The following is a 16964-nucleotide window of genomic DNA, read 5'->3' on the forward strand; positions in this document are numbered from 1 at the left end:
CATAACTACAATATAGCGCGAAAAATCGACAAGAAACAGAGAAGGCACACACACAAGCGCTGCTAGCAACTGAAAGTTTTTTTGAAGGTTACGCATATATACCTAGCAAAAAAATATATGACGTGAAAGATTAGACGTTGACAGTGAGATAATCTATCTCTATAGTTGGTGAAAAGTCACCGAAGGCCTCGCAACGCACGTGTCGCCATACTTGTGTATATAAAAAGCCCCCGCATCTTCTCTCGCTGTCCTATCTTTCTGTCGGGGCAACACCCTTGTTTCGCGAAGTAAAGGGTAACACTTGCAACCCCTGGAATGTAGGTACATTCGATGAAGGGTCTGCCTTCAGCGATGCCCTGTGATCCATTAGTCAGTTATTCAAACATCTTCCAGTTTGCCCAATATAGCACTTACCACATAACACGGGGATAAGATACACCGTGCCCATTCCACATTCAACAAACATTTCCCGGGGATTGACATCACAATCACACCACTTTTTTTTTCCTTTGCCTTCAACTTTCCTGTCCACCACTGCGCAAACTCGGCCCAACTTATTCCTGGACGAAAATACCGCATTAACACCGAATCTGTTTGCATGAAGACATGGAATGCACCTGAAAGGCAAACCTTTATCGATGCCCGCCCTGTCATTACCGGCCTGTTTGAGTTTCTTTAATAATCTTTCACTGAGAAGACCCAGCTTTCCTTCTAGAAAGTTCGATAACCTAAGCCTAGTAAGCTGGTCATCAAAAGCCTCTGACATTTGATGCGGGCACGACTTGTGCAAAGCGGGGGCTGGACAGCCTAATCCTCTTAGATTTACTCCAGCGGCTGTATGCACCATAAAAGAAGTTGATGCAGAAAAATGTTCTGAAACTGCCTCCAGGTGGCAGCCTCGTCCTTTTTGTGTAATGGGGGGATGCGGGGGGTATCGCTTGCTTACCTGAGCGACAATAGTTTTGAAGGAGTGTGTTTTACTGTAGTATACAGACTACTCCACAGGGTCATGCATCTCCTTGTTGCGGCGGACCCATTGGCTCGGGCGACAGCGCCCTCGTTGGCGCCAACAGATTCGTGACCAGCCCATAGCATCAGATGCATACATGTATAATACAAAAACCCGTTTTACTAAGTGTCGCACCAATTCTTTAAAAAAAACATTAAAAATCTTTTCCTTTTTGCACAGAGGAAGCTCGTAATTCAAAATACGTCAAGTTATATTTCGTTGCTTTAGAGTAGTACGTTTAATTTCAGCTAATTAGCTTCTGACAGAATTGTCAAGTCCGCCGACACGTCGCCGCGCCCACACGCACGTCATCTCCCCACAGCGCACGTCACTGCTGCATCGTCACCTGTCATCTATTTCCCGTTACATCAGTGACGGTAACAGCGACTTCGACTGAGAGGAAAACTGCTCTCTCCTATTGTATTCCTTTTGTTTAAACAAAAATCGCTTTTCTACTGTATCGAGACGCGCTCAATCTTCCTCCTTTACAAACACATCATATTTCACACTCACTCACCCTCTTTTTTCTCTCTCAAAAACGCACGCACGCACTCTTCTTCTTTGCCTCCGTAAAACGTCCCATAACAAACCTCTCTATGCAGAACGAATGAATGAAATAAGCTTTTGATATTCCGAGACGGTGTTCTCGAGCTCTTAAGCTCGAGGTCAGCTTAGATGGGAGGGTCCCTCGATCGCTATCCTCCTTGACGCGATCGCCTCCCAAGCCCTGCAGACCTTCCACATAATAGCTGGAATTTTAACTTTCCTTTCACAGAGTTCCTACGTGGGAAGGGTCGGCGTGAGAGACTGCGTGTCGTGTCAACGAGGCGGTTAACGGGCATTTGTTATTGAAGTAGCGCCGCAATCGTGGTGGCAGCGCACCGCGCCCCGAACATGGCGACGCGGCCCAAGGCAGGCGTGTCGGCAGGAAAAGCCCTAGTGCTGCGATGAGTCAGGCTGTGTGCGGAGGCAGTTGAGTTGGGGGAAGGGAATGACGTCTGGAACCGGCGACGGCGCGCCGCCGCAATCGATCGGCGGCGGCGGGTTGAGCGGCCTTTCGGGCCGCACGCCACGGACCGAGTGATCCGTGGCAGTCAACTCGCTCGTGGTGTCGTCACTCGCTTATAGCGCGTTACTGCAATAAGCGCAGCGGCATCCGCTGTTGCAGCGAAACACGGAGTGCGGCGAGACAGCGCCCGTAATGTAAACATTGCCATTCCGCTAAGACACACGACGGCCGCAAGCGAGCTTATCTCAGTACTTTTCGAGATGCAGCGTATGTCGTCTCCTCGCGCATCACCTGGATATCTTCAGCTCCACGTCTATGCCTAGCAGAGATAGATGTACATACATTCATTCTGCGATCACAGTTATATGTTATGCGCTGACATACATACCGCCACCTATTCTCGAAGGAAGTGTTGAAAATGACATTCACGTGGACTTCTGAAGCTTCTTCCGAAATCAGCGCAGTTGGGGCAAGGGCGTGGGCAAAGTATTTTAGAGGGGCATTTTCTTCATTTTAAGTGGGGGCCCGGTGGTGGGTAAATGGGCATTTTCCCCTATGTATGTATATGCGATTAAAAATTTCGAGGGGAAGGGGAGGAGGGCCTGGGCCCAGTGTGCCACGCCCTGGGAAGGTCACCGTCCGAGTTCAGTCAACATCACATAAAAATGGTAAAAAACGAACAAACAAAAAACCTATTTTTCTGACCAGACAGCAAAGGAGGGATCCGGCTTTGATGCTGGTTGGTGATGACGTCGCGAATGCTTGGGATCAATAATAATAGTCATAGTAAATTTATTTATCTACCAGTGGACATTCTAACGACACATCTCAAAAGAAGCGGCGGGGCTTCATGAGTTCGTCCTGTGAGTTTGGTCCACATACTGGACATGTAGGCCCCGTGATTTGATTATTTGATTTGTGGGGTTTAACGTCCCAAAACCACCATATGATTATGAGAGACGCCGTAGCGGAGGGCTCCGGAAATTTAGACCACCTGGGGTTCTTTAACGTGCACCCAAATCTGAGTACACGGGCCTACAACATTTCCGCCTCCATCGGAAATGCAGCCGCCGCAGCCGGGATTCGATCCCGGACCTGCGGGTCGGCAGCCGAGTACCTTAGCCACTAGACCACCGCGGCGGGGCTAGGCCCCGTGGGGTCACACTGTTTTGTTCAAGAGGAAAGTGACATTAATGAAAGCTTTGCCAGCTTACGACGAATGAAGGGAGGAAAATATCACGTGGGACAACTTCGAAATTCAATGTTGCTTATAGCTGTAACCGATCATGTTAAAAAATAATGCTAGAGTTGAACTTCTCGCAACATGAGCAGCGAATGTGAAGTTACAATGGGACCATACTTTACCTCTAAAACATATTATTTTCTTGTGATGCGAGATCGGAGATAGTACTTTTGTTCTGCTAACGTAAATCCTAGGTCAAATGCAAGATAAAACATCCCATTTCCCGACAGACGAGTAAAGTCGACATGGCAGCAATGGATTTACAGCAATGATATAGCAAAAATTAAATTAAGCTTTGCTGTAGTGAGCAATGTAATGTAATACTTTAATAGGCCGACAATCTAGTAATGCAATTAGTTATTTTAAGCGAGTAATTTCAAGAAAATTGATCATTACTTTTTCGATTACTTTTGACTAAAATGCGACGCACCCACTTGCCTTATGGCTTAAGGGATTCTCCAAAATAAAGAAAAAAAAATAACAAGTGCAAGTTCATTTGAGTGCCAAGCCTCAAACCTGAGAACGAGGCAGACCTACAGAAAAGACGCGCAGCATTCGAACTCAAATCCTTCCAAAAGAAATTGCTGGAAGGGCTCGGAATTCTAAACTCCTGACAATAATGAACCTTTGTTTTAGTAATTTCAAAGCCATCTCATTACTTTTCAAAAGCAATAGTAATGTAGTCTTACGCCATAACTTACGCCCAGTTGCAACTTGTAACGCAGTTTAATTACATTTAAAGCAATTCCGGAAAATAATTAGTGTTGAAATCGAACTACATTTTAGTATGGTAACTTCGCAATTTTCAGTGATATCTAATGAAACTTAAGTAGCGCAAACAAGCACGTCGTGCAGTGTCTGTCCGGAACAATTAGTCATCTTACACTGGTAGAGCGGATGGAGCAGTAGGTACATTTTCATTGCTGTTATAGTTGGAAGGTTTTGTCGTGCCCATGGTGAGATGACGGGTGGACATGTTGCTTCATTTTCGAAACACAATTTCAATTCCAACATTTCCTAAGCAAACTTCCTCGGCTACTGTAACCTACCCCTCGTATAATGCTTTCTCATTGGAAGGGAGCATTCCTAAAGTAATGAAATGAAAACAAAAATTTAAAAAATGGCCGCAGGTACAGTGTTTCGAGGGCCGTGCGTTTGAGACAGTTCCTTGAGACTCCTTCGCATGTGGCGCAACATGCGAAACAACAGATCATTAGAGCCACAGGAGGCGTATGCTTCTCGCTTCTCGTGGTTAATTATAATATCTGGTGGTTTATGTTCCAAAACCACGATATGGTTATTAGGGGCGCCTTAGTGCAGGGCTCCGGAGATTCAGACCACCTGGTGTTCTTTAACGTGTCCTGACATGCAGTGACACGAGCCTCTAGCATTCTCCCACTTCTCATGGGTGTCGGAGAACTAAAATGTGTTTATTTCGTGGGCGGCAAAAAAAAAAAAAATTACACAGCCGTACTGTTCCAATCGTAGTGTGGAAGGTCATTTATGCACGGTTCATTCAATCAGCACTACACATGTGCACAAGAAAATGTAGCCGGCAAATAGAGCTGTCTTGGGTTAGCGCTCCCAGAGTGTAGGGGGGTGGAGCGCGAGCACCCTTGCCTCATCCTCTCCTCCCCACAGTTTTTGAGGCTTGCTAATTTACACAATAAAGCAAAAGCAAACCGTTGTGTATTTAAGCCTTATTTATACTTATTCATTTCTGTTTATACGTTTTTCATCTGGCAACAACAGCTATCAGATTATTGTGCAATATTTCTTTGAAGGCCTTTTATTTCCTCATGCGATTATCTGTGATTTACTTGCTAATTACCAGGCGTTGCCCTTCAAGCTATGCGTTGACAAGCCTGTGCGTTCTAACTTATTTATTTATTTACTTCTTTCTTTCTTTCTTTCTTTCTTTCTTTCTTTCTTTCTTTCTTTCTTTCTTTCTTTCTTCCTTTCTTTCTTTCTTTCTTTGCATGAAGCATTATTACTATAAACATTTTTTACGTGAAAATAAATGGTAAGAAGTAGCATTTTTATGCCTTTGCTGACAACAAGATGGGGTAATACATTAACCGTTTGGTTGTAGGTGTTTCTCCCGCCATACTTCTACCTCACCCGTTAGGCCTTCAGCTTATTTTTCTCTCGTTTCGTTGTAAATGCGAGATCGCAGCTTCAACTGCAAACTGATGCCGGGTGGTGCACGAGCCTAATTGCCTTATTATGCGGCTGTACGAACAAGGACCCGGTGCGCATGCAAGCGAGAGTTCTCTTGCTGCTTTCTGGATGCAAAGTCCAGCGCCGTCGCTTCAGAGAAATACTCGCCCATTTAGCCTTCACTCGTAGCCGCTTCCAAGTTCGTGACTTGCTTTTGTTAAGCGTGGAAATGGCACTCACGTGTCCAATTCGATGCAGAGAGCCCCCGCAACGCACGCCTTCCCCCTTTCCTGCACGAATATTCTTCTTACACGGCTAGTGGCGAGTGTACTGGCTCATATAGTCTACAACAGCTGTCGCTTTGAAGACTTAGGACAAACCACTCTTCTGTCAGTGTGTCAAGTCAACCCTCAAGATTGGGGGCTTGGAGACGGCACACGGCCACCTGTAATACTAGCTGTATGTTGGCCCCGAATTTCCAAGAAAAATCGACCACTTCATTCGAGACCTCGCGTTCAACGACAGTGCCGTAAATGGAAATTTTTTCATGCGCTAACATTTTGGGTGATACTAATATACTTACACGCCTTCACAGCGACGACCAGTTGCTAAATTTGGCCACTCTACACATGACACCCTGCCCCCCCCCCCCCCTAGCTTCTGAAGAAAAAAAATTCCCGGGTACGGAAAAAAAAGTTGTCTGTCAAAAATAAAGTTGTCTGTCGGTCCCGGGTACGGCCCTGTACAAGGATGACACATTTGAGTGCAGGTGGACTACCTGCGTCAAATGAAACCCGAACAGCGGCATGCCTTCGTAACGGTATAGTGTGGGCCGTCCACTATACTCACCATGGACAGGCACGCATATATCCGCAGAGCTGCCTAACAGAATGCGCGCGCCTGTCAATCGTGATGATTGGACGGCGTGCACTGTACCATCGCGAAGTCTTGCCGCTGTTCGGGATTCATATGACGCTGATAGTACATATATATCATCACCATCGTCAGCCTGCCATCGCCCACTGCAGGTCAAAGGCTTCCTCCATGTTTTTTTTTTTTTCAATTAACCCACACGTGTGCTTTTTGTGGTCACGTGATCCCTTCAAACCCAACTTTCTGCCTCCCCATTGGCACGCTTAACTTCTCTTAGAATCCAGGCTGCCAGCATTTAACTTAGCCTCTCGTGACATACCCTTCCCATGGATGGATGGGATGGAAGAACTTTATTTTTAGTACTGAAAAGTGCGACTAGCGCGCAGTAGGCTTGTGCCATGTTCCCTGCTCGTGTTCATTTATTCTTGTTGATTTCGACTAAAATGTGCTTAACACGCATTGGTTGCCTGTGGCACATTGCTCTACGTTCTGGTCTCTTAATATGCGCCTATCATTTTTTTTTCATAACCCTCATACCTGGTGCTCAATTTAAGTTCAGCCCTTTCCGTGAGCCTCTACGTTTCTGCCCCGTATGTATGCAGTATATCGGTAAGATGCAGCTGCTATACACTTTCCATTGACGGAGACCGGGAAACTGTCTTTAATTTCTCATAATTCCTGTCTCAACGTACTCTACTCTATTCTTCTTTTTCTATAGATGCTGAAGTCCACGGGTGGATCAAGAGGAGGGGTTCGGATCTCCTGACTCCCATTCGCGTAATTTTTCACCCACTAAAGGCGGATATATAAGGTCGTCCCGTGAGCTCACTGTTCGTTGTACGCGATTAGTCTATATAGTATGCATGTGTAGTATAGCTCGCATGTGAAGGAGCCCAAACCGTATTCGTCTCTGAAAAGTGGTATTGTGCTGGCGGCCATAAAATGACGAGAGTCGGCTCCCCATTTTGCGGATGCTCCGACGCAGCAGTGCACGATGGGCGCTCGGATGGCTTGCCAACGTCAGCGCCCGCCGCATGACTCAGTCGCATAAGCGACGCGAGCGTCGCGGTCGAAATCTTCAGCGTTATAGCTGTCCGTTTCCCCCTGTGCCGGCGCGACCATGCAGCCATTCAATCAATATTTCGATATTCACCTACACCAGACAACGCGTTTGTATATGCGCGCTTCATTCTTCACCGTACACGAGGTAACAGCGAGGCAGAGGACGAGTGAGATCGAAGGGGCCGTCATAGCCGCACGATTACTGTACACACAAACGGAAGCGTCAGAGCAGTGCAAGATGATGCGTCTGCATTCAAGCGTCCCGCCCACCGTCGGCCACCTTATCATCATCGCCCCGGGCCGGATGGCGCGCCATGTCCCCGCTGCTCTTCATGAAGGGAGGAGGCCCTTGATGAGAGCGATGTGCGGCCGCTCCACTTTGCCGCTCAGCGGACGACCTGGTTGCACGGACCCGTCCCGCCACGGCCTCTTTTGTTTTCGTCGTTCCGCAGACGTAATTTCGAGGAGGTGAAAAATAGGCGGTCATCAATATCGTCGCCGTGCACTGCCCGCGGCGCCCCCAAGTGGGCCGCCGCTTTCAGCATGCGTCGCGCGCGCTTCAACTGCCGCGCCCTGCAGCAGGATTGCGGCTGGTGGGCACAGTTCGACTGCCAAAGGGTAGCTAGACTGCGATGTGCTGCTACGCGTATATAAGACACGGTTCACAGTAACGCTGCAGGCTTCAAAACTACGAGGGCCGTGTAATAGCAAGATTAAAAAAAAAACTAATAGATATCTCGACCACAATGTGGTGAATACTTAAGCCAAGCAGCCTTAATTGTTCTGCGCTGATTATGGACTAGTAATGATGCCTCCATATTACGCAGGTAGTTTGGGCGCTGCATCTTTATTCTTTATCCTCGAACTTTGATTAACTATGTTGGTATATATATATATATATATATATATATATATATATATATATATATATATATATATATATATATATATATATATATATATATATATATATATATATATATATATATATTAGGATTACCGCTGGGTGTATTTGAAAAGTATCCAGAGCTTTTCAAATACACCCATTCCTCCTTCCCTTAGTGCAGGGTAGCAAACCGGATGCCCCAATTTCAGTTTAGCCTCCCTGCCTCTACCACATTTTATTTTCTCTCTCTATCTCTAGCCAGAACTCAAGCTAAAAGTAACCAAAGCAGCCATGTTATTTAATTTTATGGTCATATTTAGAGCCAAGTTGAGCAGAAACGGTATTTTGAGTAGAATTTTATTACATAACAAAAATAATAACATTTTGAATAAAGAAGACCATAGAAATAAGAGTAAAGCTTTCATTTCTTCCTTGGTGTTCGAGTCACAAATAAGTTGCAAATAAAACAATAAGTTATAATGCATTCTGTGCGCTATGCATATAGTTTCTGCTGAAAAAAGTTATTGCCAGACTCGAAATAATTTCGGAACGTACTGCAGCCAACAAGTCAATGCGAACAACAAAAAAATGGCAGGTCTCACGTACAGTGGGAATCGATGAGATGTGAAGCACGAATGAGGAAAGTTGATATGTCACTTTAAAATCAGTACAACGTTACGAGGCGGACATAAATCATGCAGTACATCACTTTCATGTCATTTACCTGCGTTGTCTATTCATGTCACGTGATAACAAATTTGGTATATGTGGAGCTGGCTAAACGACCGTGAGAACGCTATGAGCGTAGCATTTAGTTATGTTTTACATGACACACATGTCATGATTATCATTATTGGATGTGTCATTTACCTTCTTCGTCTGTTCACGTTACGTACTAAATTTGGTATGTGTGAAGCTAGTGAAACGGCCGCGAGCACATGATGAGCATAGCAGGTAGTCATGTTTTACACGACACGCATGTCATGATTATCATGTTTGCACTAGTCATATACCTTCGTAATCCATTCACGTCAAATAATACCAAATTTGACATATGTGAAGCTAGCGAAACGGCCGTGAGCGCACCATGAGTATATAACGTGTAGTCATGACTTACATATCATGATTTCCACGTCAGGGCCTGCCACTAATGTTTGCCATGCAGTCATGTCACACCAGTTTTGCAATATGCCATGTGAACGAGACCATCGCAACAGCAGCAATACCATAAAATGTTAATGATGACATTCATGATATATACCATAATTTTCATATTATGACTAGTCACTTATCCTGGTCATACAGTCATGTTATGTCATACCAATTTCCGTATAGATCCCATCATCGAAACGGCCAGGAGAGCTAAAAGTCGTAGATAGATAGATAGATAGATAGATAGATAGATAGATAGATAGATAGATAGATAGATAGATAGATAGATAGATAGATAGATAGATAGATAGATAGATAGATAGATAGATAGATAGATAGATAGATAGATAGATAGATAGATCACTCAGTAGGTGATCGCCACCTTGTAGATAGCCCCGAGACAACCGGACTGCCGCTATTTGCGGTTATCACTGTACAGGGTTGGCGTACTTTCATTTCTTATTCTTCTTTTCTGTCCCAACATGACTAATCTATATGAGACCGCACATAACGACGGACTACGCACTCTGACTTGGATACGTGCATGGATGTATCGTACATGCATGCAAACGCCCGTGCACAGACGTGCCGCGCAAATTTTCCGTAATATACTTCTGTTTAACGTTTACAAGTGCTTAAATATTGCGGACGCCCTCATCTTCACGATGCTTAATTGTCCCTCCGCCTAAGTCGAAGGCCCACGTCGGCAGCTGCAGTCGCTTAGGAAAGACGATAGTATTTCTTGGGGTACCTAATTAGGCGCAAAAGTTTCGGTCTGTCTGTTTGTACATTTGTCGGTTTGTCTGCCGTAACGATACCCCGAACGGCACCAAACGATTCCCCAAACGGCCAACCCCATCAGCAGCGCCCACCAATGTTGCTCAAGTTTCAGCGTCCATACTTGTGCATTGGTAATTAAAAAAAACAATTATTGCGCATATCTAAGGCACTATAACAACACGTCAATATTCTGTATGTGTGTCTTTACACCATAGAAGGCATACACAAGTAATTCTAAGGACCGTAGCGGTTATCACGCAGCGCTGACAATGCAACGCGATGCTCAAAAATGCAAGTGTTCACAACGCTTTGCTAAGGCGACACAGTGATGGCACCTGCCCGTCACTTTGCGTCCTACACCTTATCGCCTCCGAGACAGGTGCGCACGCCTTCCTTCGTTTTCGAAGATAACTGCCAAATAGTGCTCGTGTCTAACGCGTCTCGATGTGCTCGTTCGCCTTCGCTGCACAGATCGATGGATTGATGGATTGATATGGCTGTACCCTTTAGATCGGGCGGTGGCTAACACCATCAAGCCGTAATACTTAGTGAACAAAAAAAAACTAGATTTATTTATTTCTCCTTTAAATAGTGAGGATGAGGGCTAGTCCTTCGCAGTGGAGGGTTTAATTTTCACTCGTGCCTTGAATTTAGCCACCAATCAGATAACCTCCTTCTAGTTAATTCTACCCGCTTAAAGTCTATTTTGTCCTCCCTGTCCCTAAACCCCAGTGCTTTGAAAAACCCTGCGCCATCATCCTGAACTATAGGGTGAAGCCCTTTACAGAATATTATCAAGTGTTCGGCAGTTTCTTCTTCCTCTCCACACGCACTGGATACCGTGTCTACCCCTTCGTATTTGGCCCGATATGTCTTGGTTCGCAGTACTCCCGTCCTTGCCTCAAACAGTAGAGAACTACCCCGAGTATTATCATAGATCCTTTCCTTGGCAATTTCCTGCTTAAAAGTTCGATAGATCTCTAGTGCGGACTTCTTAATCATGCTGATTCTCCACATATCGGTCTCAGCTTACCTTCACGTTCTTCCTAACCGATATTTCTTTTTGGTTTGACCGCCAGCTGTTTTTCAAGTATTTACTAGTCAATTTTCTGGTTTGCTTCCTCCATATTGTATTGAGACTCTCTAACGCAGCGCCTCCAGAATACAATTCACCGATTTTCTCGCGCAGAACATCAAATAAACGTTTTGTTCACTCTCTCCAGACGCAAGACTATCGTCTTTTGACGACATTTGCAGTGAAACACGCAGATACGGGGCCAATTTTGTTTTTCTTTGAAACGTTTATGATTGCGCCTGATAGTGTCCTAACAAAATCTACGCATTCGTTTTCTTATGAAGTGACGTGGTAATGGCGCGTGAGAGAAAGAGAGAGAGAGATGCAAGGAAAGGCAGGGAGGTTAACCATGCTGACACACGTCTGGTTTGCTACCCTGCACTGGCAGAGAGGAATGAAGGGGAAGCGGAAATAGAAAAGAGGCAAGAAAGATACACATAATCACGAGCACACTCGGGGGAGCACATGCAGCCTACGGGTGGTCGCTCAGATTTGTTGTGTTCGCGTGCTGCAGTAGTGCTTCAGTCGCTTGCGTTATCGAAACACACGCCCAAGGCCCTAGAATCTTCTGCACAGAAAGTGGTTTGGAGTCCACTTGGTTCGCGATGTACAAACTACTTATGGGGTAACTTCGATTCAGAACTGAATGTCGTTTAGCTTCTCTATACAAATGGAACCGAATGTAATGCATCCAACAAAGTAGTGTTGTGTCCTTGTGTCTACCAATCTTCCACATCAACATGAATTATCCGATCCAGACAACGCAGTACACAGGGAATATTGTCTGAAAATTAATCTTAAAAGCTATTAGTTGCTCAGGGCACATATATAAAGAAACCAAGCGCATACTTTGGGGGTTTTTACACACCTGAATGACCTCGGAAGGAAAGCGAGAGGACAAGAGGACTTTATTTTTTCCTTTTATTTTTACGTATTGCATGACCAGTTCGGATTGCTCTAAAGCAGCGTGCAGTGCTCACTTCGATTAATCGCACCTAATGCGGGCTCCACTTCCTCCGGGACTTCAAACAGGACGCACAGCTGGGCGAATTGATGATAAGTCACATTTAAGTGTCAACTTAGTGAGACAACCAAAATGGTGGACGAGCGCATCAACTGAAGGACTATGTTGCATGAAACCCTCTCACACTGGTTCGTATATAGCGTCTGAACAAATGAACCGCTCGTGTAAATGGACGGACGACTGATACTCACGCCAGTGAACTTGCGCCGAATTCAACTAGAATAATCGCAAAAATAAAACAGGCCGTATTGGCGCTGCTTGTACGCAACTGTTTCTGTATAGGTGCGGCATCATGTACCTCACTTGCTTCACAACCTCATTTGTTATTTTTATATTTTACTTAGTCGTCAAGCGCGTAGACTGCAAAGTGCAAGGTGACCGCTTGAAAAAGTAAAATTGGAAGAAGTTGATTGACTATGCTGCGCCTCAGATGCCTGAGTGATGGAGGGGCCGGTGAGGTGTAGTCTCTGGAATCGCTGGAGCGAGGAAATTGAAGGGCACGTAAGCGTGCACATACATTTCCCAGGTGCATACTTTCGGCCCTGAGATATCCAGGAAATCGTTTCGGTCGAAGGCTGCGAGGTCTGGGAGCTTTCAGCTGTGCCTTGTGCGGGCTTTGCCTCGTCGCAATCATTCCTGGGCTCCGTCATCTCCAGGACTTGCACCGAAACTTTGATATCGATGCCTCGCAAGTTTATATGTTGTGCCTAACAATTCGGAGGCGTCTCACACAATTATATCGTGGTTCTGGCACGTAAAACCGAGAATAGATATATATCAACCTCATCCAACTTTCATCGGGGCCATCCTCATGTTTCGGTGGCGTCGTAACCAATGTGGGAGCGCAGCCAGCTCCCCTGCCCACACACTCACCCAAATGACACGTTGCTTTGACGCCTGTAATATCGATATCATAGAACAGTTCTCACTCAGTTATCTCAACACTGGGATCAATTTGTTGTTTCGCCATCTTCGAATGAATCTTGTTGTTTCCCTGTACTCTTCTTTTGTGGGCGGAAAGAGAAGCGAAAAAAGAGGGGCGGGGGTGCATACATGGATATATCGGGGGTTTTGTTCTCCTCCGTATGTATGACCGCTTCTTAAGTAACGTAACTTGCCCTGTTCCGCCGTTTGTTGTTAGCCTGCTGATTCCTTATTTTCTTTGTGCTTTCGTGTTTTCTATGTACACAAACCGAATAAATAAATAAATAAATCCGCAATGTCCCTGCATTGCTCAGTTGAGAAAATGGCCCTGCTGACTGATGACATGCCTCCATTTCTTTTTGCACCAGGCTTGCCCGGTGTGATGGAAACAGAAGTTTCCCGCAGTCGACGTAAGCAGATTCGAGTGCGGCCAATTTCGTCGCGGGACGAATTCTGCGCCCCAAGATGGCCCTCTCCGCCGGAGTGACGTGCTCGCAGACCGTCGTCCCTCCACGTGCTGCAGCAGTGCGCGCACCTCGAAGCGTGAAGCCATTGCGCCGCCGCCGCCTGCGTATGCAGTGCAACCCGTGCAACGCATTCGTGCAGCCTCTACGGGGCCACCGCTCCGGCGGCAGAGGGGGACGCAGTGGACGCCGGAAAGGCCGTTGCCCTCCGCCGCAGACGAGTGCCGCTTTTGCGCGTACTGTGGCGAGCCGGCGTTATTTCGGGAGAAACTCCTCTCGCGAATGGATGCAGCGCCGGCGTCGGCACCGGTTTCTGCCTTCTCCGGTTCGGTGCCGCCCATCCCGGCCGGCCGGCCGCGCTCTTGTCAAGCATTAGACAGGCCCGTGATCGGAGCTAGGTTTGCATCCGGCGGACGCCTTCCTTGCAGGTCGCGTGCACTGGCCGTTAGCGCTGGGCGTAGGTCGCTCGGGAAGAAAATAAAAAGAGAAAGAAAATTGGCACGGTTCGCAGACACGGACGTTACAACACGCACGGCACTTGACGGAGCTTTCTGCTTCCGGATGACAGCGGGAACGCCAGAATAAAAATCAATGATTAGGAAAACAAACCAGTGAATGATGATATTTTATCAACATACACGTAGCCAACGCTGAGCTCATGTACACCATAGTACGTGGATCAACGATTTGTTTTTTTTATCGATCAACATTAGCACGGCTCGAACAAAAAATTGCGTTACTGTGTAATGTGGCTGCAAAGTCGGTGCACGCAGGGAGAAAAAAACAAAAAAAAACAGCACGATTTTTTAACAAGTTATAATTTCTAGGGCTCCACGTGTCAAAATGACGATAGCATCATGACTCCAGATTAAGTTTGATCACCTTGGGCATTTTCAGGTGCAGCTAAACCTAAGTGCACGGATGTGTGCATCCGCACACATCCGTGCACTTAGGTTTGCAGCCGCCGTCACCAGTGATCGAGTCCACGACCGCAAGCTCAGCAGCGCAACTACTCATCCTGCTAAGCAACCACGGCGGACGATTCACAAATGGTTCTCGAGGTATAACATAGTTGGACAAACATTGTCCGACTGATCCTCCATTTTCAGCAAAGATACAGCGAGGCTCATATGGTATATGCGATATTAACACCTCTGTAGTATTGTGTCAATCCACGAGATGGTTGAGATGTCGGCGAAATCTCTATAAAAAAAAATTGACCGTGCGTGTCGGAATGCCTTTTGTGTGGAAACGGACATTACGGATGTTTACGCGAAACGTTGAGGCTATGCTTAGAACAGGCACCAAGATATTGATTTCCGAGTATATTCTTGAGTGATGTGTATACGGCCATCAAAGTGGAAATGACCAATTTTCATTAATAGCCACAATTTAAGTTTCAGCTGGAAAGCAACACTTTCAATGCAATACGTTCCTTTCTTGCAAATAATTACATTGACACTATATAATATCTCGCGCATGTCTATGAGTGTCAACTATAGAGAATATGTCGGTGTACGCTAGGCATGGTGATTTGTAACCACCTCATATTTTCTCATATTTTCTTTCGGTCGTGTATTGAATGATTTGTGCAATTATATATCTATAGTGTACTCTATGTATATTACAAAGTTATGTTAATCTGTATGCATGTATTATGAAGGTAATCTATATGTACTGAGCTATTTAGTACATCCGTTGGTGTATATTTTTCTTTTGTGTATGGTTTGTACGTAAGACGTGGTTATTTGTAGTGGGCTCACATTTTCCTTCGGGTCCTGTACTAAGTGATTTATCTGTTCAGTACATTTTTTTTTATGTACTGAGAACAACACCATATGCTGGTGCCAAAACGGGGGCCCGCAGCTTCGTCAAGCTATCCTTGCGACGGCTTTTTCTGCCGGCCTCCGACATTGTGTACTATGTACATGATGTCAATAAAGTTCACTGTTCACTGTTCACTGTTCACTTCTTCGCCTCCTGCGTTGCCTCACCTTGAGCTGTTGATATCGGCGGACTTACTTCTTTCAAAAGTGCTAAATGGATGCATGTGGTTGTTTTATATGAATATATAAAACTTACATAGTATATAAAATGTATATAAATACTTAAAGGAGAGTTCGGTGCAATAATGTGTCTAGAATTAATAAAAGTTGTAATTCAAGTTACAGAGAAAGAGACAGAGAGAGATGTTTTCACTTTTCTTTTTTTAAATGGATTACGAAAATGCTCAGTTTACCGCATTCGTATACTTGGGAATTTTAGAAAAGAAAAGCTCATTTTGTTGTTATTAAATGCGAATCATTTCTAAGCGAACTTCGGCGGCAATGAGCGTATCTATCTATCTATCTATCTATCTATCTATCTATCTATCTATCTATCTATCTATCTATCTATCTATCTATCTATCTATCTATCTATCTATCTATCTATCTATCTATCTATCTATCTATCTAATCTGGTATCAATAGCAAAATTGGTATGGCATAACATGACTGTATGACGAGCATAAGTCATAACATGAAAATCATGATATACATACCATCAATTTCATGATTTACACTTCATGGTCTTGCTGCTCTTGCGGTGGTTTCGTTCACATGGCATATTGCAAAACTGGTATGGTATGACATAACTCCACGTCAGGGCCTACCATGACATGAATAATCATGTCATGTAAGTCATGACTACACGTTATACGCTCATGGTGCGCTCACGGTCGTTTCGCTTGCTTCACATATGCCAAATTTGGTATTACTTGACGTGAATGGATGATGAACAGATATGACTGGTGCAAACATGATTATCATGACATGGAAGTCATGTACGGCATAATTTACGCCCGCCTCGTAACGTTGTGCTGATTTTAAAGTGACATACATAAACCTTCCTCATTTGTGCTTCGCATATCATCGATTCCCACTGTACGTGGGATCTGCGGATTTTATTTTGAAATTCCAATATTAATCAGAAGGCGCAGCTAAACAATTCATTAACAAATAAATATATTGTGCAGATGCACAACACTGATAGTCAGGGAGAGTGTTGTGAAGGGATCACATCACTCTGGTTCGTCTACTCGTTTCATATATCCATGTGTGGCTGATCTCGTGGATACACGAAGAGGGGGGTGGGGCGTGGCTTTCCGAGAACTAATGAAGAGCGCGAAAATTGTGAAAAAGAAAATGAAAGAAAAATTACGGAACACGTTTCTACGTTTAGGTGAATACTGGTGCGCATTGATGAGAAATGGTTGAGCGGGGTATGTCACTGGAGCAAACGTTTTGACAAGAGTTCCTATCT

General features: G+C 45.1%; 1 protein-coding gene across 1 annotated transcript in view; it reads left to right on the forward strand.

Moving 5' to 3' along the window:
- Positions 1–15620, forward strand: part of LOC142775770 (uncharacterized) — a 30080-nt gene extending 14460 nt beyond the window's left edge. The window contains exon 4 of the mRNA XM_075877782.1: positions 13566–15620. Within this exon, the coding sequence (XP_075733897.1) occupies positions 13566–13684 (119 nt within the window). The 3' untranslated portion in view covers positions 13685–15620. The remainder of the gene's footprint in view (positions 1–13565) is intronic.
- Positions 15621–16964: the final 1344 nt, after the last annotated feature.

Source organism: Rhipicephalus microplus, chromosome X (genome assembly GCF_043290135.1).
Source record: "Rhipicephalus microplus isolate Deutch F79 chromosome X, USDA_Rmic, whole genome shotgun sequence".
NCBI lineage: Eukaryota > Metazoa > Arthropoda > Arachnida > Ixodida > Ixodidae > Rhipicephalus > Rhipicephalus microplus.